Raw genomic sequence first — 25,901 nt, 5'->3', positions numbered from 1 at the left:
CTTTTCGCATTGTCGTTCATCCTCCTCAGGTATAATTCCCTATGAGATTACCACCACTGAGAGACTCGTGCTAGAGACATAACTAACTTTCAAATGAAGGTGCAGGTGGACCTCTTGGGAACATGGGGTTGACTGTAGTCTGAGAAAATTCCATGTTGTGATCTTTATAAATCTGCCCTGCTAACCTTCGTTAGTTTTATTTTCTATTTTATGCTTTTAGATCTTATCAGAGTCCATTTTTAAAATGTTCTTTTAGTGGCTTTTATGACTTTAAAATTGTTTCTTTTAATTGCACATTTTCTGATGCGGGTTGGTTGTGTATTTTCATCGCTGCTTCTTTCTGTTCTGCCTTCTCTCTACAGGCTTCCTTCCCCGGGAGCTTGCACTTGGTGTTGGTTCTACGCCCCACCAGTTTTCTTCAGCGAACTTTCACAGACATTGGGTTTCGATTTAGTCAGGAGGACTTCATGCTGAAGTTACCGGTGAGAGTATAGTATTTAAATGTTTTGTCCCTTGAATTCTCATGAAGACTTGACACTATGCTGTTGATGTATTCCATGTGCCTGCAAAGCATTTAAAGGAATGAAACAGAACTTGCCTTCTCCAAAATGTAGATTTCAGAGGCCTTTCTGCTTCTACTGTTAACATGAAGGCATTGATTCATCAATGTGTAACAAAGCCATTCCTCTTAAAAAGTACATGTCATAAATGTTATATGTATACATGTATACGTACGTGTGTGTGTATATAAAGTCAGTACACTTTATTTTTAGTACAAGTGTGTGTTTTATGTATTTGAACTCCCAGGAACTTACATCCTGAGCTAGTTCAAAGGACCATGTTCCTTTTTATTTTTAAAGATATTTTGATATGTTCTTAGGGTTAAGAGGAAAGTACTCATAAATTTTGATACTTTTGCAAAGATCAGTCCCTCCTGATAAATTCTAACTTACCGCATAAAACCCTTTTACTTTGTCATAGGCATGACAGTCTTTCAGAAGGTTGGCCGTTAGCAGCACATGATTTTAGATCAAGGAGCACTAGGTGGTTGGGTTTCTATGGAGATTCATTTAGCTTTTGTAAATGAAAACCTGTTTTGTAAATGAAAACTGTTATTCCTAGAAGAAGATAGTGCACACGTGGGGAGGAGGGTGGTGTAGAGGAGAGAATTGTGGGGATCTTGTCTAGAAGATAACTTTCTGTAACTGAATGCTAAAGATGGTTGTTCAGGTGAATGGAGGAATGTCACCAAGGGCAGTTAATAGTTTAACAGTATCTCTCTTGCTTATTTATATAGGTGGTTATGCTGAGCTCAGTTAGTGATTTGCTGACATACATTGATGACAAGCAGTTAACCCCTGAGTTAGGCGGCACCTTGCAGTACTGCCACAGTGAATGGATCATCTTCAGAAATGTATGTTTCCTTTGCCCTTACTGTAGAGCCTGTAGTTCATGTTAGCCTGTAAATCTAGTTCTCAACTTTTTTCCTCCTTGGGAAAAACAGATTTCTGGGGCTCCAACTTCTCAAATACTGATATAATTCAACATCTTCATTTTTCTTCCTTAGGAAATACTAGAAATGATGACGAGCCACTGAGGATGGCAGTTGAAGGAGAGACCTAGGGAATAAAAAGATCATACTGGGCCCACCTCTTCCTGTGGCCATGTAGATATTGAAGAAGTAAAGGATTTGAGTTTAATCCTAGCACTACTGACTTCTAGCTCTTAGACCCTCTGTGGGCCTGACTTTTTCCAGTTATACAATGGGAATAACAACATTTTATAATAGGGATAAAAGGAAGAGGAAATAAAAATGTGAGATTTTTGGCACAGTGCCTGGCATGTGGCATGTATTACAAATAATATTATTAATCTCACTGTGTAGTAGTGCCCCCAAGGCAGTGAGATTTGAAGCAAAGACTCCTTCTGCTCTAGAAAATTATAAGTAGGCGAGCCGGGCACCCTGCAGCTCACAGTTGTGACTCTGTTACAAGGCTCTCTACTCCAAATCCCAGAGATATGGGAACCTTCTGAAGGAACTAGTGATATTAAATTAAGTCAGAATTCTAGTTTCCCGTCCTTATTCTCCACTCAGCAGTCCTATGCGTACACATGAAAGTCTATTATCAGAATGAGCAGAGTTTCCCTAAATTAATCTACAAAACTATAAACAAGAGAACCAATAACTTGACCTTCATGGCAACCAGAGGGCTTATATGGTCTCTGCAAGTTACCTTTCTTTCTGTGAGTAATTGATTTTGGAAGCAAAACAAACCTAATATTACCTGACATTTTAGGGTGACAGTGCCTTTGAGATCACAAAAAAAAAAAAAAAGAAAAAAAAACTTGAAGAGTTTCTGATATGGATCATTGTGATGAGTTGTTCCACCATTATATCACTTTGTTTGAAATGCTGATGTTTGTTCAGAAATGACAATATATGTGTAGAAAGTGGCTTTGACAGTCTCACCTCTCTTCAATAATAACAAAGCAATGTTATGGTGGCAGAATTTGATAAGTCCATCAGTGAAATCTATCCATAAATCAAATATTTCAATACATGCCATCTTGAAGAGATAGTTTTGTTAATGTCCAAGAAATAAGTACAGAAATTTAGATCAAAGATAGGCAAGAGGTCTTTACCAGACTTTAGTTTCTTAGAGTCTTTGATGCAAAATTACAGTTGATTGCCAAGAGCAGTGCCTTAGGTGAGGACAGTTTGTATCTGTGTTTGCTGTCCACCACAATAAAAGTAAATACAATAACTGATCCAGCTTTTGGTACTCTGGCAGAATTTCCATAGAATTAAAAGAATTACTGGCTCTTTGCAGGCAATAGAAAATTTTGCCCTCACAGTGAAGGAAATGGCCCAGATGTTACAATCCTTTGGAACTGAACTGGCTGAGACAGAACTACCAGATGATATTCCTTCCATAGAAGAAATTCTTGCAGTTCGTGCTGAAAGGTATCAGCTGCTGAAGGTATGTCTAATAAAGCGGATAAGCAAGCTTACCATGTGGTTCGCCATTGCCTTTCTCAAGAGGTATTCACTGTGTACATTTCACCTTGATTAGTGCATTGGGAGACAGAAGATATTTATATATTTTAAAGCACACTTTCTAGAAGCACGACACTGTACAAGAGAAGAACGTCATGGATGTGTGGGATTTAAGTGTCCCCTTTATAAAGGGTGCTTCTCTGGAAAAGTGGTTTGTTTGTAAATAGAACTGTATCTAAATGCTCTCGAATAAGCACACGCACTTCGTCAGAGGGAAGGGCCCTCCCGTTTGAAATGGAACGAGAATCAGGAGGCAGGTGTGTGTTCTGTGTTAACCTCCGCGGCAGGTCACCAGGGGCAAGGAGACGTGGTGAGGGCCCAGCGAGCCTGGCTCCTTGTCCGCCCTCGGCTGTGTGCTGTCCACAAGGCAAGCCTGGCAGAAGCGCTCCCAGCTTTCTTTTCCAGAGTCCCAGGGCTCACTGTTTTCTCCCGGGACCATAGGTGGTGAGTCGATTTTGCCCTCTTACCCAGTTGTCTGCAGCGTTGGAAGGAAGAGTTCTGAGCTGCCGTTCACACGGTCATCAGGCCCTGTGGCCGCACTTTCCTCCCCGCAGTTCCAGGCTGATCTACACAGACGCCGTGTCTATGGCAGCAGGCACGCTGGTCCAGCACGGTGCAGTGGGCTGTCTTTAGTTACAGAGAAGAGAGTAACGCAAGTTGCAATCATAATTTAAAGTCAAACTCTGTTTATGGGAGAAAGGCGCCCCCACGAGCTGGGAGACTGGGTGACCTGTTCACATTCTTTTTCCTTTTATGCATCACGAGGTTGATGAGGAATAGGGTGATGTGAGCGAATTGAGTCCCAGGAAAAGTATATGGACACCCCAGATTTTTTGCTTAAGAAGTCACGGGGGTCCTTAGACCTCCTGATGGTGCTCATAGAGCCCTCAGATGCCGGAAGCATCTGCTCTCCAGGTTAAGACCTTCTGAACAGTGGCATCTAGCTATGATGAATGAACTCATCTGAATGTGAAGGGGCATAGTACTTAGGAAGGCAGCGGTTGGCAGTAATCAAGCTTGGGTAGAAAAGGCGTCTAACTAGACCTGAATGGCCATTAAGTATAATTTGTAACTGTATGCTTTCTAGTGTGGTCGCCTTTATTCTGCTCTTACTGCTTCACTGGAGGACATTCAAAATATTAGCAGAAGGGAATAGAATAACGGCAACTTTCTGCCAGTGACTACAAAGGAAGCGTGGAGTTCTGCCTCTGAAGATTTTATTAAAGAGTAGTGATTGCAGCCTCCATCTCAACAGGCAGAGGCTTCTGGGAGAGCCAGAAGCTTGGGGCTCACGGCTTGGGGGCTCTTGGCTCTGAGTTATTCCTGAGTTTCTCGTTACGACGGCAGACAGCATGGTGGAGCCACTGTTTCTGTTCCGTGCGTTACAGCGGATGCTCCTTTCTTTCTGGGACATTCAGGCAGGCTGACCTGCCCTGTTGTGCCTTTGTACAGAATGATATCACAGCTGTCACCAAAGAGGGAAGAATTCTGCTCACAAATCTGCAAGTGCCTGACACTGGGGATGCTGTCAGTTCAAGACTTGACCATCATCAGCAAATAGGTGGTGACTGGCAAACGATTAATAAGTGAGTGCTCCCCTTTTTGGTCTAGAGCTACTCATTTCAAAGGGGGGTAGACCATTTGCCCTGCAGTCTGTGAGGTGTGAAAGTACCCCCGGGCCCTGGGAATCTGGGGCTCCCTCCTGAGTTGTCTCCCAGAGGTCAGCTTGCCTGCAGCAGAGACGCTCCCAACAGCCCCTGCACTGGCCACGGCGGGCTGAGCCCCCCCACGCCATGTCCAGGTCAGGCGCATCTATACACCTATGGAAGAAACAGCTGCTTTCAAGGAATTCTTTGATCTCTCTTTGTTAAGATTGCTGACTCAAGTACGTGATATGGAAATAGCTTTTGATGGATTTTGGGAAAAGCATCAACTGAAAATGGAGCAGTATCTGCAACTATGGAAGTTCGAGCAGGATTTCCAAGAGGTCAGTGCAAAACTGTCTTTATGCTCTCTTTTCATTATGCCAGGGTGCTTACTCCTAGGCATCAGGAATGCAATCCTTCTAGATGCCCCTTTTTACTGATAGAGCAATGAAAAGGAGGCAACTGTGCATGACCCTTTCACCTAGAATGGAGAAAACCACGAAAAGGCCAAGAGTCCTTGGGCTTATTCATGCCCTACAAGAAAGCCCTTCCGTGCAAACCTATGGGACAAGAACCATGCGATCAACCCTGATGTGCGGGATTCAAAGTTATTTTAGATATAAAGTGCTTTCATGCAGTGGGTGGCTTTCCAGTGAAATAACGGGCCGCGTCCTTCTTGATTCTTTCAATACCATGTACCTGCCTGTGCCTACCCATGTACCCTATAGGCCCTCTTAACATCCCCTAACCTTTTTGGGAAGCAACAGTTCATTTCAGTGCAAAGCCTGCTGAATAAATAAAATCATGCATCGTGGCTCATTATTTATTTTTCTAAGATTTATTTATTTATGCATACAAGAGCTGAGGTGTAGTCCAGAAGTGCGGGGTAGGGGATGAGAGGATTCATTAGAGACAGAGAGGGGAGCAGAACAGGTGGAATCACTGAAATACACTGCTGAGGAGAACAGCAAGTGGGTCAGGGGAGGTCTGCCACCACAGGTGGGTCACCTCTAGGCCAGAGATTGAGCTCGCACTTAAAGGGCTGCAGCTCGCTTGCAGTGCTGCGCTCTAACCTGTTGCACCACCACGGAGGGCCATGATGTTCTTTTCTAATGGCACTTTCTACAAAGTCTGATTACTCAGGGAAAATGCTTAAAAATATGCATGCTGTTAAGACTTTCCCCCTTATTTTTAGCTCGTGACTGAAGTTGAACTTCTATTAAACCAACAAGCAGAGTTGGCAGATGTAACAGGGAATATATCTCAAATAAAGCAAAAGCTAAAAAAGTTGGATAACTTAGATGAAAGCTCTCAGGTAAGATTACTTTCCCCTGTTCACTGTTTTATGGCCTCTACTAGTTACATTGCCGTGGTTTGCAGTCGTATAAGCCCTTGTAATGATCCATTTTTAGCAGCAGTCCCCAGAACTGGTTCAGTAACATTAGTCTCTGGTCTGTTCTGTTCAACGTGGGCTGGACGTGACATTGCAGACATGTCAGAGCTGCCATGGAGTGGAAACAGGACGCCTCCAAGACAACGGTGTGAATTGGTTGAAGCGCAAGAAGAACAAGAGAATAAATCCTGTTGAAGAAGCTTAAAAAATGTCTATCAAGAATTCTATTTCAGTCTTGGAAATCATGGAAACAGAAGAGCATATTTCTCTAAATATTCATAATTTGATATATGCCATTGAATCAGACAGATTCAGACAAATATATCTACTTAGTTTTACTTGCTAACTGCATGACCTTGGGTAAATGGGTTACATTTTCTAAACCTCCAAGTCCTCACCTACAAGTTGGGGATGAAATGACCTAAGGAGTGATGGTGAGGCTTCATTTAGATGCAGCAGAGAAAACACTTCCCCGGACCCTGGGCCACGTGGTCATGCATGACATTCTCAGGGAGCTGGCTGTCATTCCTCTGCTGCTCTGAAACTTGCCCTTGTGGCTTCAGTACGTGACGGGGGCACTGCGCTCTCCTGGCTTGTATTTGAGAGTAATGCTCTGGTTTTCAAGGTGCGTTCTCAGCAAACAGACTGAGGAGCAAACCACAAGTATCTAAAAACAAAAAATGGAGCGGCAGCAGTCTCGTGACCACTTGTGGAATTATGCCTGTAGCCTAGGGGGCGACTGTGGAAGACTGCCTCTGTGGAAGACTGCCTCTGTGGGAGACTGAAGGCAGAGTGACCTGGAAACTGGAGGGCTTCGCTGGTCTGTTCTTGTTGTTTTCAGTAGCCAGGATCCCGTTCATCAGCAGAGACCCAGTTCAGCTCAGAAATACAAAGTTGTCAGGTGGAGGATAACTAACAAGATTTCTTCCCTTTTTTCCCTCACACTTTCCCCCCTTAATTTTATGGAGGTAACACTGGCTTACAGCACTGTATATAACCTGGAGGTACAGTTCACACCTCCTCAGGTGTCTGTCGCCACACCGCACCCACCACCGCGCTCCATAACCCTCCACCACAGACCACTGGGTCCTCTGCCCACTTTGCTATGACTAACGAGGTTTCTAAGATTGACAGGATACGAAATCTGTTAACTTTGATTTGGCTGGTGCATCCGATATCTGTGGCTCTATTCTAAATATGTATATACCAGGAGAAGCAAATCTGATCCACATTCTGGGAGGGCTGGTTCATTTTCTCTTTCTGCTACCAGCAATTCTGGAGCTTCTGATGACATCAATGATGTAGCTAATTGCTGTAACTGTTAGCTTTTTTGCAGCCTGCAGAAGTATGACATCAAATCATATTTTTGGCAATACAGCTCCTTTGTTTAACCAATTTGCTTCTTAGTTATTCTTTCTCCTTTTTACTGAGATCGTGCACTTACTATTTTCTCTCTTTTTTAAACTCAGGATGTATTAGCAAAGGCCCAGTTTGTGATATTGCATGGACACAGACTTGCGGCCAATCACCATTACGCACTGGATTTGATCTGCCAGAGGTGCAATGAGCTACGTTATCTTTCTGATATTTTGGTCAATGAGATCAAAGCAAAAAGGATACAGCTGAGCAGGACCTTCAAAATGCATAAACTTCTACAGCAGGTAGTGTCGGGGGAAATGCTGCATTTCTGAGGAAGAAAATAAATTTTTTCCTGGGTCCTTCTCAGTGGCGGTAGGGTCTGTGTGTGCCAGAGCTTTGGAATTAAGTCTGTGAGAAGTCCAAGGGCCTGGTTGGAAGATGCTCAATCTGCAGGATTCGCAGCGGGCCCAGCATTGTAAGCATTTTGGCCTCTGTTCCGACTCTGTGGCATGCAGTTGCAGCGGCTTCCTCTCTGCTCGAGAACGTGTCTGAAGCCTCTGCTCTGCTCGTAGGTTGTGCTCAGGGCCTTCGGAAGCACTGGGGCAGTTTGCTAAAGTCTGAAAACATCACCCACATTTCTTAGTTTTTGTACAGCAATAAGAGTTAGAGTGACTGGCGACTGTTCCTCCCTGGTGGTCTGACTCCCATCGTTGCTGAGGCAGTGGTGGGAAGGTCTGGCCTTGGCAGTGGAATATGAAGTAGGGCTGTCGCTTCTGGCATCCTATCTGACCATGAACTTTCAGTCTGCGTGTCCCCCGCTCTGGTCAGGAAACGCCTTCCCCTCTGAGATGAGCCCTCTACAACCCTAATGGGTTTCTAGTGCACTTCAGATTTTGCCAGGAGTTTCGGGGTACAAGTGTTGATTGGGGAAATGCGTGTGCAGCTGAGGTGTGGGCGTTGCAAGGATGGTCAGCCTCCTGCTGCAGAAAGAGTTCCTTGTTATGAAGTAAGTGCTGGGCTTCCCAGCCTTCGCTGTGCCGCATAGCACCTGTGAGGCGCTGACTCACGGCTCTGAGCTACCGAATCACCATTTCTGGGGCAGAACCCAGACAGCCTTAGTTTCTAATACCCGTGCAAGCAACTTTGCTTCATAGAAGTCAGGGCTGAGAAGCACTGTCTTTAGGACAACATATTTCTTCATTCATGTTGTGTGTGTGTGTGTGTGTGTGTGTGTGTGTGTGTGTGTGTGTGTGTGTGTGTGTGTGTGATTTTATCCCCAGGCTCGTCAGTGCTGTGATGAAGGAGAATGTCTTCTAGCCAGCCAGGACATGGACAAGTTTCAGTCTAAAGAAGATGCTCAGAAAGCACTCCAGGACATTGAACATTTTCTTGAAATGGCCCTGCCCTTTATAAATTATGATCCTGAAAATCTACAGTATGAATTTGATGTAATTTTATCCCCTGAACTCCAGGTAAGCCTTAATCTATCCCCCGCCATAAGCTACTATTAAAAAACTAGAATGGCAGGTGTGTTGGGATGAATTTTCCTCAGTCAAACTGCAGTTACGACATTCCCTCATGGGTCATGGCTGCTGTCAATGCCACTTGCAGCCTCAAAATGTTTGGAGACTTACGTTTGCACCACAGTACTCTTCCTTCTGACTTCATTATTTTCAAATCTTCACATACCGGGAGCTCTCACCTGCATTTTCTTGTGCATCCTTGAGCTGGCCCACGCCAGGGCACTGAGGACCTTCTCAGGTTTCCTTTGTCCTACAGTGATCACCCACCACTGTTTGGGGACACACATCTGACCCCTCCTTAGTTGGAGAAAAAGGCAGGCAGCTATGCTGACCACTGTAACTCTGACCCAGTGCCCTCTGGGAGGCCTTCTTGGGCAAGGGGGAGTAGACAGCATTGGGAGGAAGTGGGGGCTGGGGGTCGACATCAAGCAGTTCATGGTCACCCTCTGGAGAGAGCACGGGCATTTGCTGTGGTGCAGATAAGAGCAGTTGTCCAGCCTTTTGCTGCAACACTGTCCAGGTGACTCTGAGTTCTAAGTTATCCAGTATGTAAATCACCACACTTCTTAGGGATGCCCTAGAAAACAAGAAACATGTCTGTGGCAAGAAGCCCAGAGTCTTTGGAAGCCAGAAGGCTGAGCTTGTCTAGCTGCTGCCCGTCTGCCAGGAGGTGGGGGTGTGTTATCTGTCCACAGCCGTGAGACAGGACCAGCAGGTTAAAACACGAGACCACACAGAGGGCTTACGTTGGCATCGGTCTTGTGTGTTCCCAGCCATTACCCTGTCCCACCACAGAAGGGTGAATCACTTGAGGCAGCGCCCGCCTTCCTGACTGCATGCTGCATTTCTTCCTCAAGTTGTTTTGGTTGCAACCTTGTTAAATCTCTTCCAGTTGGATTTGAAACTCTAAATTAATTTTTTAACTGCCTGAGTTCACGAAATGTAGTAGGATTTGTAATGACTCCGTTTCAGAGACGATTTCATAGGGCTCTTATGCAACCTGCAGGTTCAAATGCAGACTGTGCAAGTCAAGCTTGAAAACATTCGAAGTATATTTGAGAACCAACAAGCTGGCTTCAAGAACCTGGCAGAAAAGCATATGAGGCCCATCAAATTTGTGGTCCCGGCTTCAAACAATTTGATCACATCCAGAACACCATTTTGGTCGCCTAAACATGGTAAATTGTCTTTATCTTGCCTTGAGTTCTTTGATCTCCTTTGCTGTCATTGAGTTTGTTCCTCTTGCTGTAAACCGTGAGCTCATTCTTGCATCATGATAAACGGACATTCTATGTGTACACCTTTGGTCAAGATGACCACATAGTAGTAAAACACACCAGCGTAGGAGTAATGTCCGGGACCATGACAGTCTCAGCGCTGAATGGTCCCGCCTGGCTGTGAGTGTTAATATTTTATCCAGATCAGACTCGCCCTTTTTTTCAGTGGCTAGAGAAAGGCATAGGAAATTGGTGTACATATAGGTACTACCCAGGAGACTCTGGCTTTGTAGACATGTCTAGCGAATGTGTGGCTGAGATAATAGAATAGATTGTCTTTTCCAAATGGCTGCAGATAAATAGAGTAGTAAACTCTAATCTTTGGAGACTGTTTTCAACCATGTAATAGTGTCTTCTGATGTTCTCTGGGAAAAAATAATTATCCTCACAAACGTGGTGAGCTGGTCTGGAAATGAGATGACTGTTGTCCCAGCGGTTCCTTTGAGCTGCCCCTTGGAGGTCATTCAGATGAGAATAATTTGGCCTTTGGGGCCCTAAGTTACTTGAGTGGGTGAACATAATTTGAGAGAACCAGAAATTTTCTGAATGCCTGAAAACTGCTTCATGGGTTAGAGCAAGTTTAGGCAAGGTATTATGAGTTTAAAAATGTCGCTCAGCCCCAATGTGGACCAGATTAAAGAGAGGTGATGATTTAGGGGAACATCTATGGTGCTGTAAACCAATGTTACCTCAAAAATAATGTTACTGGAAGAAAAAGAGGCCATGAAAGCAGGTAACGAGGCCAAAGTGATAAAGTTACATAGTTAATATTCAACATAAAAATATCCTTACCAAGAAAACAAATAACAGTGTCAATATTATTGACTGATGTGATATTGGGGGAAAGAGTGAAAAAGAACAACAATTAATAGCTATTAGGGATAAAGACCAACAGCAATGGGAGTAAAAATACCCTCGGTTGATATTCCTAAGCTGAAACAGGCCTTAGACTGCTGGCTTCATTTCCTGACTGGGTGACATTTTAGCTAATCATTTTTTTTAAAGATTTATTTATTTATTCATACAGAACTGGGGTACAGGCCAGAGGCTCAGGGGCGGTGAGAGGCTTCACCAGAGACAGAGTGGGGAGCAGAACAGGCAGATCGACGAAGTACACTGCAGAGGGGAGCAGCGGGCGGGTCAGGAGAGGTCTGCTGCACCATGTGGTCACCTCCGGGGCAGGCGGGAATCGAACTCATGTGGAAGCGGCTTTAGATTCTCAGTGCTGTGCTTTAACCCACTGCGCCACCAGGGAGGGCCTTTAGCTAATCATTTTTAACCTCAGTTTCCTTGTCTGTAAAATACAGTAATACCGATACAGATTTCAAAGGGTGGGTGAAGATAAATGGAAAAGAAATTGTACACTATAATGCTCAATAAACCAGCTATCACTTCCCTGTGACTAAGGCCTCTTGCTTTATAGTTGTCTAAACGTTCAGCTCTGAATGCACATCTGAGGTGATGTACCTTGAGCTGAGGAACAGGGTTCTGAAGAGACTGTCCATGCCCCATTCAAGTTCTTCTTGCCAGAAGTACATTTTGTTTTGTGTATTTTCATTCCCCCACCCCCAGTCCTTATTTAATGGCCTTACACTTTCTTTCAGCACTGGGAGTTGGATATTCTTTCTTTCAAGCATGTAAACTTTTTTCAAAAGGTACCCATCTTTATTATTTTTTGTCTGTTTATTTTCTGAGTTTGTGTATATGAAAAACCAGTTTGGCATCTAAAACTAGCATAATTCATGCTTGTATTTTGCCTACAATTAAGTTTCTCTCCCCCCCCCCCCCACATTTTGGTATACGGTTATGCTTCTGAGCACACTTCGAAGCTCAGTCTCTTTCATCACATGGCCAGTCAGAAAAAGAAAACAAGAAAAATAATTGGCAATATTCAAATCAATCAAGCTTTCTTTCATTCTTGATACCCATGTCATCCACATTAAAGCTATTTATTGGGAGTAGCTTCAATTTGATTCAGCTTAAGATTGCCTGATGTATTTATGAGGGGAATACAGCTGACTGCAAAAATGACATTGCTGGATAAATTATATTATCCATTATCTACCAGTGTTTCTGTATCAAGCCCCAGCATTTTATGCCATTCTTCATTTTACGTCATTGTGCTTACCTCATTGAGTTGGAGATTATAACAATTAATAACAAATAGTTGTTTAAGACTCTCAATTGCTATGCCAAATAACATTTGGTAAAATCACAACGTAAATATTAATTCTTCATAAAATAAGTCAAACTGGTTTTTTGGTTTTGTTTACTTTTGTTTGATTTTTTTTATTAATTTGCATCATAAATAATGCTGTGCCAGTCGCAGTGCCTGAAACCTAGCAGTGTCTAATAAATGTATGTCAAATTCATTTCTTTTCCTTTTTAGTCCAGAATCTTTATTAAGGGAGCGTGATGGTCCTCACCACAGCCTGGACTTTGTGGCCTTAGGAAAGACTTGTGTCAACAGAGGCTCGCTTTCCTCTGCAGACAGGGAGCTCAGTCACCTCCAGGGCCCCTCCGCTTTCCCCCCTCTGAAGGGAGGGCTAGAGGGCCAGAGGGAGAGGAGAGCGTGTTCCACCCCGAGCACTAGCAGCTCCTGTGGTCCTGTGCGGTCTAGCGGTCCTGTGGCCAGGAGCAGAGGGGAGAGATGCGGGAACCACTAGGGTGACCAGCGTTCCTGCCACAGATGGGGCCTGCCGCACCTCCTTACAGTTGTCCCCAGAGCAATGGATCAAACAGCTGCTTCCTCAGCACTGTGTCCTGTAGTCACACCAGGGAAGCCTAGCAGAAAGCAAAGTGAGGAGGAGTGGGCTGCTTTTGCCCCTTCCTGTAGGAACAGCTGCGAGCACGAGTGTGCAGGTCCTGCACAGTGGGTTCAGAGTTACTGTCTGGACTCTCTCCCCTCCTGCGTGCCTATCAGAATGTCTGAAATGTCTTCAGAGAAACACCAGTCGGAAGGCAGTAGCTGGAGAAGGTACAACACCTTTAGCAGGCACCGGGCCTTTTGGCTATAGAGAATGTGTGTGCTCCAGGGACAAGGGGCCTCAAAATGGAGCACCCTGCATGTGTTTTACTCAATTCCATGTTGCCCTGGCCCAGGGCTACTAAAATTGAGGATAGAGCTGAGCTGGTCAGATGCAGTGGGGAGGGAGAAGAGTCTCAGGAGCCACCAGACCTGGCCCGCTGCCTCTGTAGCAAGGGCGCTCTGTGTGAGCTGTGGGTCTGGGGGCAGCCTCTGGGCCAGGACCCCAGGGTCGGGGTGTGGACAGCCACATGCACAGTGAGCCCTGTGACCAGTACCATGACTCCCCCATGGGTCCAAGTTCTAGGCCGGCGGCGGCCTCTTCCCACACCAGTTGCCGCCAGGACGGCAGCCCCTGAGCAGCTGCTAGAGCTGCTTTTCCTAGGCCTCAGCCCAGCCTTTCTTTACCTTTTGGCCCCTTTGATTGCCTGCAGCAACTCACACTCACGGAACTCCTTCGCTCCCACAAGCCTCCCACACTTCCTCCTCTTAGTGAACAGTGCCTCCAGCCAAAGCCTGGACCCTGTCTTCCCCTTTAACTCATGTCCCCTCTCCTCTGATCTATTAAGGACAAAATGAAATTTCTTGGGATTTTGCCTGTACATCGTCATTGCTTGCAAGTCCCGGTTGCAATTTCTCTGCCATTACTGAATAAACTCATTTTGCTTTTTAAAAAAATCCACTTCTTGCCGTCACCCGCCTGCCCTCTCCTTCAAGGCCACTTCCCTTGCCCAGGCTAACCTCATTTGTTGCCAGGGCAACTTGCAGTCCCCAAGCTCCCTCTCAGATGCCCCTAGGGGTCTTACCTTTTGCCTCCTCTTGGACTTGATCCTACTCTTCTCTTTCTGGAACACTCTCCTCTACCTTTCCCCTCCCATAACTCCTACTCCTCCATCAGATGCCCCATTTCTAGGCCACTGCCTTCTGGTAAGCTTTCCTTCCTGCCTCTTCTCCCCCACAGCCATCGCAGTTGGGTGTTCCTGCCATGTGGTAAGAGCCCCCCCACCTTCCATCATAATGACCAGTTTTCTGTCTTGCTCAGGGTGCAGCACTGTGCAGTTGACCCTGGATTCCCTGTTCCAGACACCCCTTAGCGCCGAGTACAGGCCTCAGTACTTATACAGGCATTTACATTGGCAAAAGAATGTGTCCTGTCCCTTTTCAGAGAGATACATTCCCCATAGTTGTATATTTATTTATTATTTTCATCTTAGTGGCTTTGCAAATAATTAGCTTCTAAAGCTCTGTAGCTACCTCTAAATAAATTCAGATCTCTACCAGTTTTCTTGAAAGGAGCACACTTCTGTGTTTATTGGGAAATCGATTTTCTATGGCAGTTACCACTACTTCTAATTTATATTTCTCTATTGGCATGTAATTAGAGAGACACAACATTTCTAGATGAATATGCAGTGAACGTCAAGTCTAAACTCCAGAGAATGTAGCGCTTTGCCTTGCCGGATGTGGTCGGCACGATTCCTTGGCGGGAACATGCTTTTTGTCCTTCGTGGTCAGAATAGACCCATGCAGCCCTTGCAGCAACCTTGAGCACTGGGATCTCAGAGGACCTAGTCTTTGACAGGACGGTGACTGGGTTTTTGTAGGAACATCTGGACTCCTTACATAATAACCTAGGGGCTCGCACTTGGTAAACTGAACATTTTTAGAAAATAAAGATAAGCGCTTGGAATTTTGATGAAGTTGTTTTTGTTTTGTTTCGTTTTAGCATTTTAAGGTGCTTCAGAATGTGGTTTTATACAGCGGTAACAAACATGTTCTGAGGATAGACGCTACGGATTTGAATACTGCTCTGCTTCTTGGATAAGATAACAACCTTAGTTACTTTTGGATAAAGTGGGGATAGAAGTAATACCTATCTCGTAGGGTTGATTTGAGGATTGGAAATGAAAATGCATGAGTAGGACTTACAGCAGTCCTCTGCAAGTAGTAATTGCTGAATAAATGTTAGATGCTGCTGTTATATTTACATCTCCTTGAAATTTTTTTGATCCAATTAATCAGTTGGCTATAATATGATTAAATGCTTCCGTGTTAGAATGAACACTAAATCTGCAAATAATTGTTGAGTACTAACACCTAGCTTCACACTCCCTCCGCAATCAATGGGACGTTTAATGAGTGAGAGAATGAATGTGTGGTTACTTAGCTAAACTGTGTTCTGTCTGAAGCTGAAATCGTACAGGGAAGTCTAACCAATCAACTGCTTTTATAATGGGATTTAAAAATACTAATGTAAACACAGTGGAATAGTAATCTTTTCTCTAACTACTTAATAAACATGCATGTATTTCTATAAAACTCACTGATTTTAAATCTGGCTTGAAATTCTCCTTTCACGTTTCTCTACCAGGCAAGAAGAGTTGGCGACAAAACCAGAGCAACCTAAAAGTAAATATCGTTAATTAATTCAAAACTGCCGTTATTGCTGTAGCCGCTAAAACAGTGTGTGTATCAGGGCAGGGGAGGCGGATGCCCTGTTTTAAACTCACTAAAGCAATATGGTGTGTTTGAAAGCCTATTTCACCTGAAAGGAAAAGCTGAAGCCACGCTGTAGCTAACTGCAGTGCTGGCACAGCCCCGGATGTGCGAGCGGTTGCCAAAGTCCTGGCCCATGTTCACAGTAATTTCTGCAAGACACCTCAGAAGTTCCAGTTTCTCATTCCCCTGCCCCCCACCTCAGTGAACCTAAATAAGTGCTGAGCCTCTCCACAAAGGGCAGTTTCTTTCCTGAGTGATTGTAGTCCCCTAGTATGAAGTGCGAAGAAAAGCTTCTAATGTACCATACTTTGGGCCCAAAGGCCATCACAGGGTTTTCTGATAGATAAAAACTCCTGTCATGTGACCTCACCCTCGCTGAAGGAGAGGGTGTATCGCTGAGCTACCTGCCTGGCCTTTGACGTCAGCGCGATTAACGTTGGGTAAAATCTCTGGAACTTAGTTTCCTTTTCTACAAAATGGAATAATGATAGAACACTATCACCACGGAGTTAGCGTAAAGATAAAGTGAGTGAATATTTGTGAAGTACTTGGACGAACGCGCGGCACGTGCTAGTGTTCTGAGTCTTAGTTACTCGCAGACTGAATGGCCAGTGGTGACCCACCTTGCCTGGTTGCCTTGTTGTAGAGCTAGGAGACCTGGGTGGAAGAAGGAAGTCGGTAGATGCCAACGCTTTAGTTTTCTGGTTCTGGTTTCAACTCCTGACACCTTAACATCTCTCTGTGGCTTTATTTATTTGCATACCATCAGGGACAAAAATAAATAAGAGCTGATTGCCATACGTTTGTCTTGCTGATGTTTCTAGCTGGTGAACTCAGATCCAAAGTGCACATATTCTTCCAGTGCAAGTCATTCTGTACAGTCTGTAGGTATTTAAAAGTATAAAGTTATTTTTAAAACTTTCCAAACGTATACTTCAGAAACCTGTTAAGAATATAGGGGTTCTATCTATCTGATAAGTATAGAAGGATGCAATATTTTCATTCTCATTATAGTTTTTACATGGTAATAACAGTTGGTACATTTAGCAGGCATAATAAACGAAAGCTCACTCTTAAAGAGTGAGCATGATAATAGTGGCAGAGCATGGACTTGACTTGGCTTTATCACATTTGATGCATGATTCTGGCTCTGTTGTTACAACTCTCTGAGCCTCAGTTTTCCCATTCATAAAATGGGGATGAGCATGCAAGCTTGCAGAATTGCCACGAGGATTAGGTAATGTGTGCAAGCACCTAATACTATGGCTGCTGAATATAGGAAGACATTATTACGTGTGTTCCTTCCTCCGTGTATTTGAAATATTTAGGTCCTATTTTGTAGAAGTGCTTTCCTTCCTAGCTGTTCGGTCCTGTGGTTTGGTTTCTAGTTGTTACATAGTCAAGCTACATTTACTCGGAAGGTAGGATTTTTGCAAGCTGGGCTGTTCAAGTACAGCTAGAACCCTTGAAATAGCCTTCCATTGTTTCTGAGAAACAAATACCCATCCGAACACATGCAGTTGGCCTGTAGGCCAGCCCAAGCCCTGTAGAGTCAACAGAATAAGGCAGCGGTTTGGGATCTAGGAGGTCACTCAGAGCAGCCACTGCTGTGGGGCAGACAGCAGACACTGATGTGAACAGGTGACAACCAAGAGGTAGCAAGAACACAGGTGACAGCCATGAGGTAGTTCTGCACGTCTTCTTAGCCATGGAATGCATCAGTAGATTTGCTGACATCATTCGTGTTTCCCATGATGCCACAGTCATTAGGAAAAAGGCTACTCTTTTATCCCCAGTTAAAGAATTCAGAGATCCCCCTAATATTTGCTAGAAAAGTTGCCATCCACATCAGTAAGAAACCATTTTGGTTCTTCAGTGAATAAGCTAGTTATCTGGAAAATTAACTCTTAAGCATTGACCTCATTGCCCCCCAAGTAAATGCTGTCCTCTTGGGCATCTCAAATCATTTTTACTAGTGCATACAGGAAGTTATTGCTCAAAAAACAATGATTGTGGTATTTTTAGTTACCTACATAGCTAGGACTTAGAATAACTTCACTTGAGCTAGACTTTCTTGACGAACTTGACCTACATAGATGCTAATTTAACTTTTATTTTCATAATTTCAGATTGAAGTGGTGCATGATTGTCGGGACAAGAGAAATCCTGGCCAAACTTCCAGTTTGAACAATGACAATAGCTTGGATGTTTTAAAGAAGTATCTTTTATTTACTAACATACACTCATGTCTCTCCCTCACAGCTAAGAATAGAACCGGGCTCCTTTGGGTGTGATGAAAATGCCTGGAGGGGGTCTTGGACTTAGGACTGGCCCACATGTGCTGTTTATATGCCGCCAGGAAAATGAGCTGGACTTTTCCAGCATCTTAGTCTCTCCTTTTGTAAAGAGATGGAGCCTGAATGGGATGGGACAGTATTTCAAAGACTGCAAAAGATGATTAGATACACAATTTTATTTTATAGATGCTAACAATGCTCAGTGTTTTGTCCACTTTGGGGATAGTGTGCTAATATGCCAGACGGCAATATTTGCCATTTAAATTTTATATCATTGAGTTGTTAGGAAATAGTCTTTGGAGCAAGTTTGAATTTTCGTTCAAATTCAAATATTTATTGAATTTATATACATGCACATATACATACATAGGCCAAACTTGTTAAATGTTATTACTTAAAAAGGGAAAAAAATCAAATAAAAAGAGACCAAAGGTAGAAGTTGATGGATTGCTAATACCTGGGAGTGGGGAAATGAATTTTAAGCATGAAATGAATAGGAAAGCCTATTAGAGGGAAAATTTATTTTAAAAAAACAATAAACAAAAGGAGTACAGAAACTTACTTATGATGTAGAATTGGGAAGCCCAACATGATAAATGCAGAAAATTACAGGCAAAGAGGGGAAAATTGTGACTGAAAATGTTGATACTATGTTAGAAGGAACTGGCGGCTGTCCCTAACCTAAGTCTCCCAGACATTTAGGAATAATTTTTGTGATTTCTGTTTAATAAATCGATCTAAGTTTAGAGTTAGAAATAAAGTTGTTGTTTTTCTTCTTAGACTTGAAAACAACTATTGAGCCCCCCCTTCCCTTTCTTTTAAATGTACTTTAAAGCGTGGTGAGTGGGCTTTACTCTAGAAACTAGAATTAATCTGTTACTGATGACAAAACCGAAATTATTGGTAGTTCCTATGCATTAGCAATTTTACCTTAGATAATTTTCCATGAAAGCAATAGAGTACTGCATTATCATTCTAACCCAATACAATGCCTGATAAATATGGTATTTTCATTGTAGCCACGTCCTGAATGAGCTGATACAGACTGAGAGGGTCTATGTTCAGGAGCTGTTTACTGTTTTGTTGGTAGGTGACTCAAAATTGCGTTTTCCCATCTTGCCCTGAACTCCTGCCCCCTGCGACATTCATTAGGAAGTGTTTGAGGCTGCTCTCTCTCTCTCTCCCTCTCCCCCTTCCTCACTTGCCTATTGTTTGAAAATGCAGGTTTCTTCAATGTGCAAATTCAGGTTCTCCCTCCCAGCTATAGTTGTGGGTTCAGAATTTATTACAGAAGAGTTTATTACAGAAGACATATGCTGTTCCTTTAGCGATACAGCAGATTGTGATACTTACTCTCAGAGTGTTATTTAGAGATTGTGATGTGAAAAGCTAGAAATGGAAGGAAACCCTTCATTTGATACAAACAACATCATATTAATTTGGTCTGAAAAAACTTAAGCACTGCCACTTTAGGGAGAAGTTAATGGCCTGTAATATAATTTCCCTGTGTGGTTTCTCTTAATCTAAAGGCCAAAGATCTGACACTGAGTATGAAACATTGTGGCTCATTAAAAAAAGAAAAGTAATGGGTAACTACTTTTGGAACTAGAAGAAAATGACATCAGATTACCAACAACTTCACCACTAAGCCCCTGTACATTCTGGAGTACAGTCAATGACACATCAAATGTTAATGCGATTGGGATTTTTAAACATTTTTTTAATATTTATTCTGGATAGGGCTACAGAACAGAAATGGACAATCCAGAGATGTTTGATCTTATGCCACCTCTCCTGAGAAATAAAAAGGATATTCTCTTTGGAAATATGGCAGAGATATATGAATTCCATAACAAGTATGTGATTGCTGAATTGAATTTTCTTTTTCATGGTATTCTCTAAAGGATTATTGAGCAGTTTATTCAATTGCATGTGAAATGATTATTTTTTTTCTCATATTTTCCACAGCATTTTCATGAGCAGTCTGGAAAGCTGTGTTGAGGCTCCAGAAAAAGTGGGACCTTGCTTTCTGCAAAGGGTTTGTAAAGTTATTTGAAAAAATATAAATTTGTTCCACCAAAATAGCAGGTTATTTCTATAAGAAAACATTTAGAGACAAAGTAGTTTTTTTTTTATGGCTTTATGTTTTCTGAGGAGACACATCACTCCTGCATGATTTACTGCTAAGCCAGCGTTTGCCCCAGCCCTGGTTCAGTGGGGTGTGCAGCTGGCGCAGGGGCCCCTGTCCCTGAAGGAGGAGCTTCAGCGGCTCAGCTTGTGCCCCCCCAGTGCGGGGTGATCCCCAGGAGCCCACAGAGCATCCCTACCATGAAAACAGTACAGTTGGAGTCATCTTAGCACAACCATTGGCTAATTTTTTGCCAAAGAGATGCCTTAGAATTCCCTGCTTCCACACGGGCACCGGGGCATCTATTGTAACCTGGTCAAACAGAGAACTGTCTGTCCTTTCCTTCTATCAGATAGTCAGGGGACTCATTTCTTCATGTCTGAAGGGTCTGGGCAGGCCAGTTGACTTTCCAGGTTTTGTGATCCTACTCCCCTCTCTGGAGTTTTGGCTCAGAAGTTCTCTGCTTATCTAGCTGGCCCTCTTCCTGAAAGACCAGTTCTGTCTTGCTTTGAGAGTCAGTTTGATGGAGGTGGCCCTTGAAAGCTGTCAAACAGGCATCTTTTTTCCTAAAAGATTTATGTATTTACGCACACAAGAACTGCAGTGTAGGCCAGAGGTGTGGTGGGAGTAGGGAATGGAAGGGTGAGAGGATTCACCGAGACAGAGTGGGAGCAGAACAGACCAGTCTACTGAAATACATTGCTGAGGGGGGCAGTGTGCAAGACGGGAGAGGTCTGCTGTGCTATGTGGGTCAGCTCCTTGGTCAGGCATTGAACTTACACTGTAGTGTCTGGTGACAGCTTCAGCTTTAGCTTTAGCTTCACAGTGCTAAGACTTTATCCCTGGTGCCACCAGAGAAGCCCTCTAATAGACACCTAATCCTAGAAAGTGTTAAGGGAGTAAGGAAATAATATGGTTTAAAAAGAACCGTTTGTCACTATCTTTCTCCTCACTTTAAGGCATGGCTAGTACTGTGCTAGGCAATGTGGATACCAGACCCAACACTATTCAATAGAAAAACCATTTTGGACAAAATGAGTTGTGCTCTATTGGAGATACACAGAGGCTGCCTTAGGGAGCCAACAAGAGGAACATCTTACATAGACTGGCGGTACAAATGATGGCTTTATAGAAGGGATGACTCCAGAGATAAATGTTAACAACTAAGGAGCAGGTAGCCCCTTAGGCCAAAGAGAGATGATTCTGGGAAGAGAGAATACCCTTAGGCCAAAGAGAGATGATTCTGGGAAGAGAGAATACCATGGACAGCCTAGTGGGGACAATGATGAGGTCCAAGAAGGACCTTGGAAGTTAGCTGTGGTTTCATTCCCTAGAGACCTGGGGAGCTATAGGAAGAGCATATTTGGAGATAGCTTACTAGTTCATGTTATGAAGAGATTAGTTAGTTTTTATAGCTCAGACAGAAGGCTTTCCTCCCTCTGACTCTTAACAGTTGAGGAGGGGATAATGGTGTGTCCCTCCATGCTGTCTCATGGGTATACTGTTCTTGAAATTCAAAAAGGGTTCCCAACCAGCTTCCATGCAACAGACAGACCCTGTCAGCACGCTCCCTGCTGTGCTTCGGCACATTCACCTTGCGCAGCCTTTCTTGATAAGAAAAGTGCATGGTCACAAATTGGTAATATGGTTGAATTTGCTTTTTTTTTATTGCAGAAAGATGATTTTCAGATGTATGCAAAGTATTGTCAGAATAAGCCCAGATCAGAAGCAATTTGGAAGAAATACTCAGAATGCAGCTTTTTCCAGGTATAGTAATTGTTCAGGTATTGGATAAACTTTTCCTGGGAGATACAATGATATTTATTATTTATAAATTCACTTTCTAGTGTAGGTTATTTGGATGGATAGACAAACAGATTAAAAAGCAAGCTGATACCCCCAAAACAAACACAGGCACATGCACACACATGAACTCAAACACAAGCACATATATGGTGTCCCTAGAGGCAACCACTTTCAACTCTTTTATCTACTTTAGTGTTTATCTCTTTTTCTCCAAATAGCCACGCTTAGTGCTATTTTGTACCATAGAAAATGAGAATTTAGCTCTCTCTCTCCTCCTCTCCTCCCAACATGTGCCACATCCTAACACACACACTACTTTCCCATGTAAATCTTTCAACATAGGTACATTATGACTTTGGTTAGGCTGGCATGCAGTTAAACTGTTGAGACTATGAAACTTCTGTTGCGGTGTTTGTCTTCTATTGTATCTTTCTGCTGAGGATTCTGTTTCTGCCATTATGTTTTTAATTTTGAAGAGCCTCTACTCTGTTTTTTCACTGATCCTTTTAAAAGAAACATGTTTTTTTTTTCATGAATTCAATATCTTATCTGCATGGAGATAATAGCAATAGATTTTGCTTTTTAAAAGAAGTTTTACTTCCTTCATAGTGTCTGTTGTGCTCAGATAGTTTTCTTTTTGATCACTTTGTTCCCTATCACCCATAATAGATACTTTTCCCAAATGTCCGGTGATCCTTGTTTGTCCACGTACATTAGGGGTTGGCACTGCCAAACTCAGTTTTCCTGTGCTTGTGTGGGTTTACTGACCGTGGTCTTCATTTTTTTTTAAAGATTTATTTATTTATTCGTACAGAACTGGGGTACAGGCCAGAGGTGCAGAGGCAGTGAGAGGCTTCACCAGAGACAGAGTGGGGAGCAGAACAGGCAGATTGACGAAGTACACTGCTGAGGGGAGCAGCAGGCCGGTCAGGAGAGGTCTGCCGCGCCATGGGGGCACCTCCAGGGCAGGCGGGGATCGAACTCATGCAGAAGTGGCTTAAGCCTCTTTGTGCTGTGCTTTAACCCGCTGTGCCACTAGGGAGGGCCCGTGGTCTTCATTTTTAGGTGATTTGTCTCCAGCTGTTTTGGGGGTGGGGGCGGGATTCACAATACCTATGTTTAGGTCCTTTTTCTCAGGCTGGTCAGATTTCCCATTCTGCAGAATAAAAATTTGGCTGCTAGTATTCTGGTAGCAAGTGGGGGAAAACTGAGAGACTCTAATCTGGTAAGTAAATATTCAAGTAATCTCTTTGTTTCCAAATCAGAAGGCCTTCTAAGTTAACTTTTTTCAGATAAATAGCCATTTTGTTGTTGTTGTTGTTATGGAGAGGGGAGACTTCCACCAAGTTGCAAATAGTGGTGTGGTTATCTGAGAGACTTATCACTTCCCCCTCCTTTAAAAAAAAAAAGATATTTATGCTACTAAATTCTGTTGACTGGTAGTTTTATTGAGATATAACTGAAATACTGTAGAATTTACCCTTTTAAAACGTACAATTAGATGGTTTCACTGTACTCACAACCATGTACACTCATCACCACACTCAATTTAAGAATATTTTCATCAGTCCTCCCAAACCCCCATACTTTTAGTCATCACTCTACATTTTCCTCTAATCCCTTAGCCCTGTGCAATCACTAACTTCCTGTCTATTGCTTGGCATATTCTGGACATTGCATATGAATGGAATCCTAATTATTCGGTCTTGATGTTGGCTTCTTTCACTTAACATAATTTTTTTCCTAAAGATTTATTTATTTATACATACAGAACTGGAGTACAGGCCAGAGGCTCAGGGGTGGCGAGAGGCTTCACCAGAGACAGAGTGGGGAGCAGAACAAGCAGATGGAGAAAGTATACTGCTGAGGGGAGCAGTGTGCGGGTCAGGAGAGGTCTGCTGCGCCATGTGGTCACCTCCAGGGCAGTCAGGGATTGAACTCATGGTGAAGTGGCTTTAGCTTCTTAGTGCTGTGTTTTAACTCGCTGCGCCACTAGGGGGGGCCCTGAACATAATTTTTGGGAGAACCTTCCACGTTGTAGGATGTGTTGGTTCTTGATTCCATTTTATGGCCATCCATCGGCAAGATAGACCACGTTTTACTTACTTACTTGGTATTTGGACATTGGGTTGTTTTCACCTTTTGTGTTCAATTTTTTCATGAACATGTACTTTCATCCCTCTTGGCCTGTATCTGGGTATGAAATTTCTGGGTCATAAGGCAGCTCTTTATTTAACTTTCTGAAGAGCTGTTGGATTATTTTCCAAAGTTGCTGCAGTGTTTTGTATTCCTATCGGCAGTCTTAGAGGCTTGTAATTGTTCTACTTTCTCAGCAACCCTTCCTTTTTTTAAACCTCACCTTCATCTCCCACTTTCAGAGGTACTTGGTGTCTGTAATTCAGGAGTCTCTGAGGAGAGCGGGTGGGAGGTGTTCTGGTACATAAATTGAATTCTTCTTTGCCTTTTCCCTCGGCTTGCTTGAGATTCATTTTCTTTGAATGTGTTCAGTTGTTCCCTACTTAGCAGTTTGATTTCCAGCTTCCAAATTTTGATGTTTTCAACTCTTCTATCTCAGTAGCTTTGGAATTTGCTTCATAGAAAATAACATCTCCATCGTTTAAGTTGGGTTTCATGAGCAGTCAGGTGCCTCTCCAGTCCTCCATCTTTGCTTTTAATCCGCCATCTAATTATTTGAATTCGATTGTATGTTAGACTTTATCCATATCTAGAGTATGGGCCTAGAATTTAAACAGGTTTATCCTCTCCTGCTCTCTTCATATTCCACCCTTCCTGGATGTATATTTCATCCTAAGCAGCCCTGTCTTGCCCTAATTATGGACCCTCCGATGTTCCCAGGACCCAAAGTCATGCTCTTTGTATTGATAGTGGCCGTGAGCCAACAATCAGATGAAATATAGCACCAGGAGACGAGGATTATATTTTTCTTGTGATGTTAAAAAAAACCCTCTTCACATCCAGTCTGATTTATATTCAGCACAGCCTGTTTCTGTTCTGGACCTTGGCCTGTAGAGCTGAGCCATTTGCTGATTTCCTTGTACATACTGGAGAACTTTTTTCCCTATCTGGTCACTCACTGCTTTCTCGCCTTCTGAGCTTTCCACATCAGTGTGAATTTATATGTAAAACCTTCTTATCATTGAAATGTTGATGTTTTCTACCTCTCACACCCTTGAATTAATGTTTACTGGAGTTTCTCAGCTCTACTGCCTCATCATTACCAGACATGTAGCTACAATTTTTTTTGACTAAATCCTCCTTGGAGTGTAAGGAACATGCGTTAGTGGGTCTAATCAGTACACACTTGGCATTTTCGCAGGTACTTTTTTATTTAAATTTATTGATTATTATATTTTATCAACAGGCATGTCAAAGGAAATTACAACACAGACTTGGCCTGGATTCCTATTTACTGAAACCAGTGCAGCGAATTACTAAATATCAGTTACTGTTGAAGGTAATTACATGAAGCATTTGTCTCTTTCCTGACATCTTTGCTTCAGACGTGGCAAAGTCATCAAGAAGGACAGGTAGTGTCTGCAATTGAAGTGCTGGAGGCAGAGACGTGAAGCTGAGACTGCCCAATATCTTCTTAGCTAATTATCCATACAAATTCCGTCAAAGTATGTGTGTTTACTGCAGAACATTTACTGTTGCTAAGAACTTACACCAGTACTTCTTGTAGTTTTGAGGCTGTGTTTCACGAGAGCCTTCCTTTTTTTTGTTGTTAATTTTTATTTGTAACAGTTTATTTTTACATCATTTTGTACATTTTTTTTCCATCTCAGTTGTAATACGAGAGCCTTCTTAATGAAAAATTAAGATGGCACATCGGTCGTGCAGTGGGAAGGCTTGCTAAAATGCCGTATTCA

At 43.1% G+C, this 25,901-nt stretch overlaps 1 protein-coding gene across 6 annotated transcripts in view; it reads left to right on the top strand.

Annotated features, from left to right (window-relative positions):
• MCF2 (MCF.2 cell line derived transforming sequence) overlaps window positions 1-25,901 on the top strand; it is a 62,209-nt gene that overhangs the window by 12,640 nt on the left and 23,668 nt on the right. For 4 of the 6 annotated variants that reach the window (XM_012727280.1, XM_012727279.1, XM_004685961.2 and 1 more), the window contains exons 2-17: window positions 363-482; window positions 1,298-1,414; window positions 2,832-2,981; window positions 4,511-4,644; window positions 4,931-5,045; window positions 5,900-6,019; window positions 7,567-7,758; window positions 8,737-8,928; window positions 9,986-10,157; window positions 15,653-15,690; window positions 17,910-17,998; window positions 19,097-19,163; window positions 19,818-19,933; window positions 20,046-20,115; window positions 21,880-21,972; window positions 25,394-25,486. In XM_012727280.1, coding sequence (XP_012582734.1) covers window positions 363-482; window positions 1,298-1,414; window positions 2,832-2,981; window positions 4,511-4,644; window positions 4,931-5,045; window positions 5,900-6,019; window positions 7,567-7,758; window positions 8,737-8,928; window positions 9,986-10,157; window positions 15,653-15,690; window positions 17,910-17,998; window positions 19,097-19,163; window positions 19,818-19,933; window positions 20,046-20,115; window positions 21,880-21,972; window positions 25,394-25,486 — 1,878 coding nt within the window. Of the gene's footprint in view, window positions 1-362; window positions 483-1,297; window positions 1,415-2,831; window positions 2,982-4,510; window positions 4,645-4,930; window positions 5,046-5,899; window positions 6,020-7,566; window positions 7,759-8,736; window positions 8,929-9,985; window positions 10,158-11,860; window positions 11,912-15,652; window positions 15,691-17,909; window positions 17,999-19,096; window positions 19,164-19,817; window positions 19,934-20,045; window positions 20,116-21,879; window positions 21,973-25,393; window positions 25,487-25,901 lie in introns of all 6 variants that reach the window. The other 2 variants (XM_012727282.1, XM_012727281.1) reach the window with 2 other exon arrangements.

Source organism: Condylura cristata, unplaced genomic scaffold (assembly GCF_000260355.1).
Source record: "Condylura cristata isolate star-nosed mole 26May11 unplaced genomic scaffold, ConCri1.0 scaffold00019, whole genome shotgun sequence".
NCBI lineage: Eukaryota > Metazoa > Chordata > Mammalia > Eulipotyphla > Talpidae > Condylura > Condylura cristata.
Note: the sequence above shows the minus strand (reverse complement) of the source record. Positions and strands in the feature narration are given on the sequence as shown.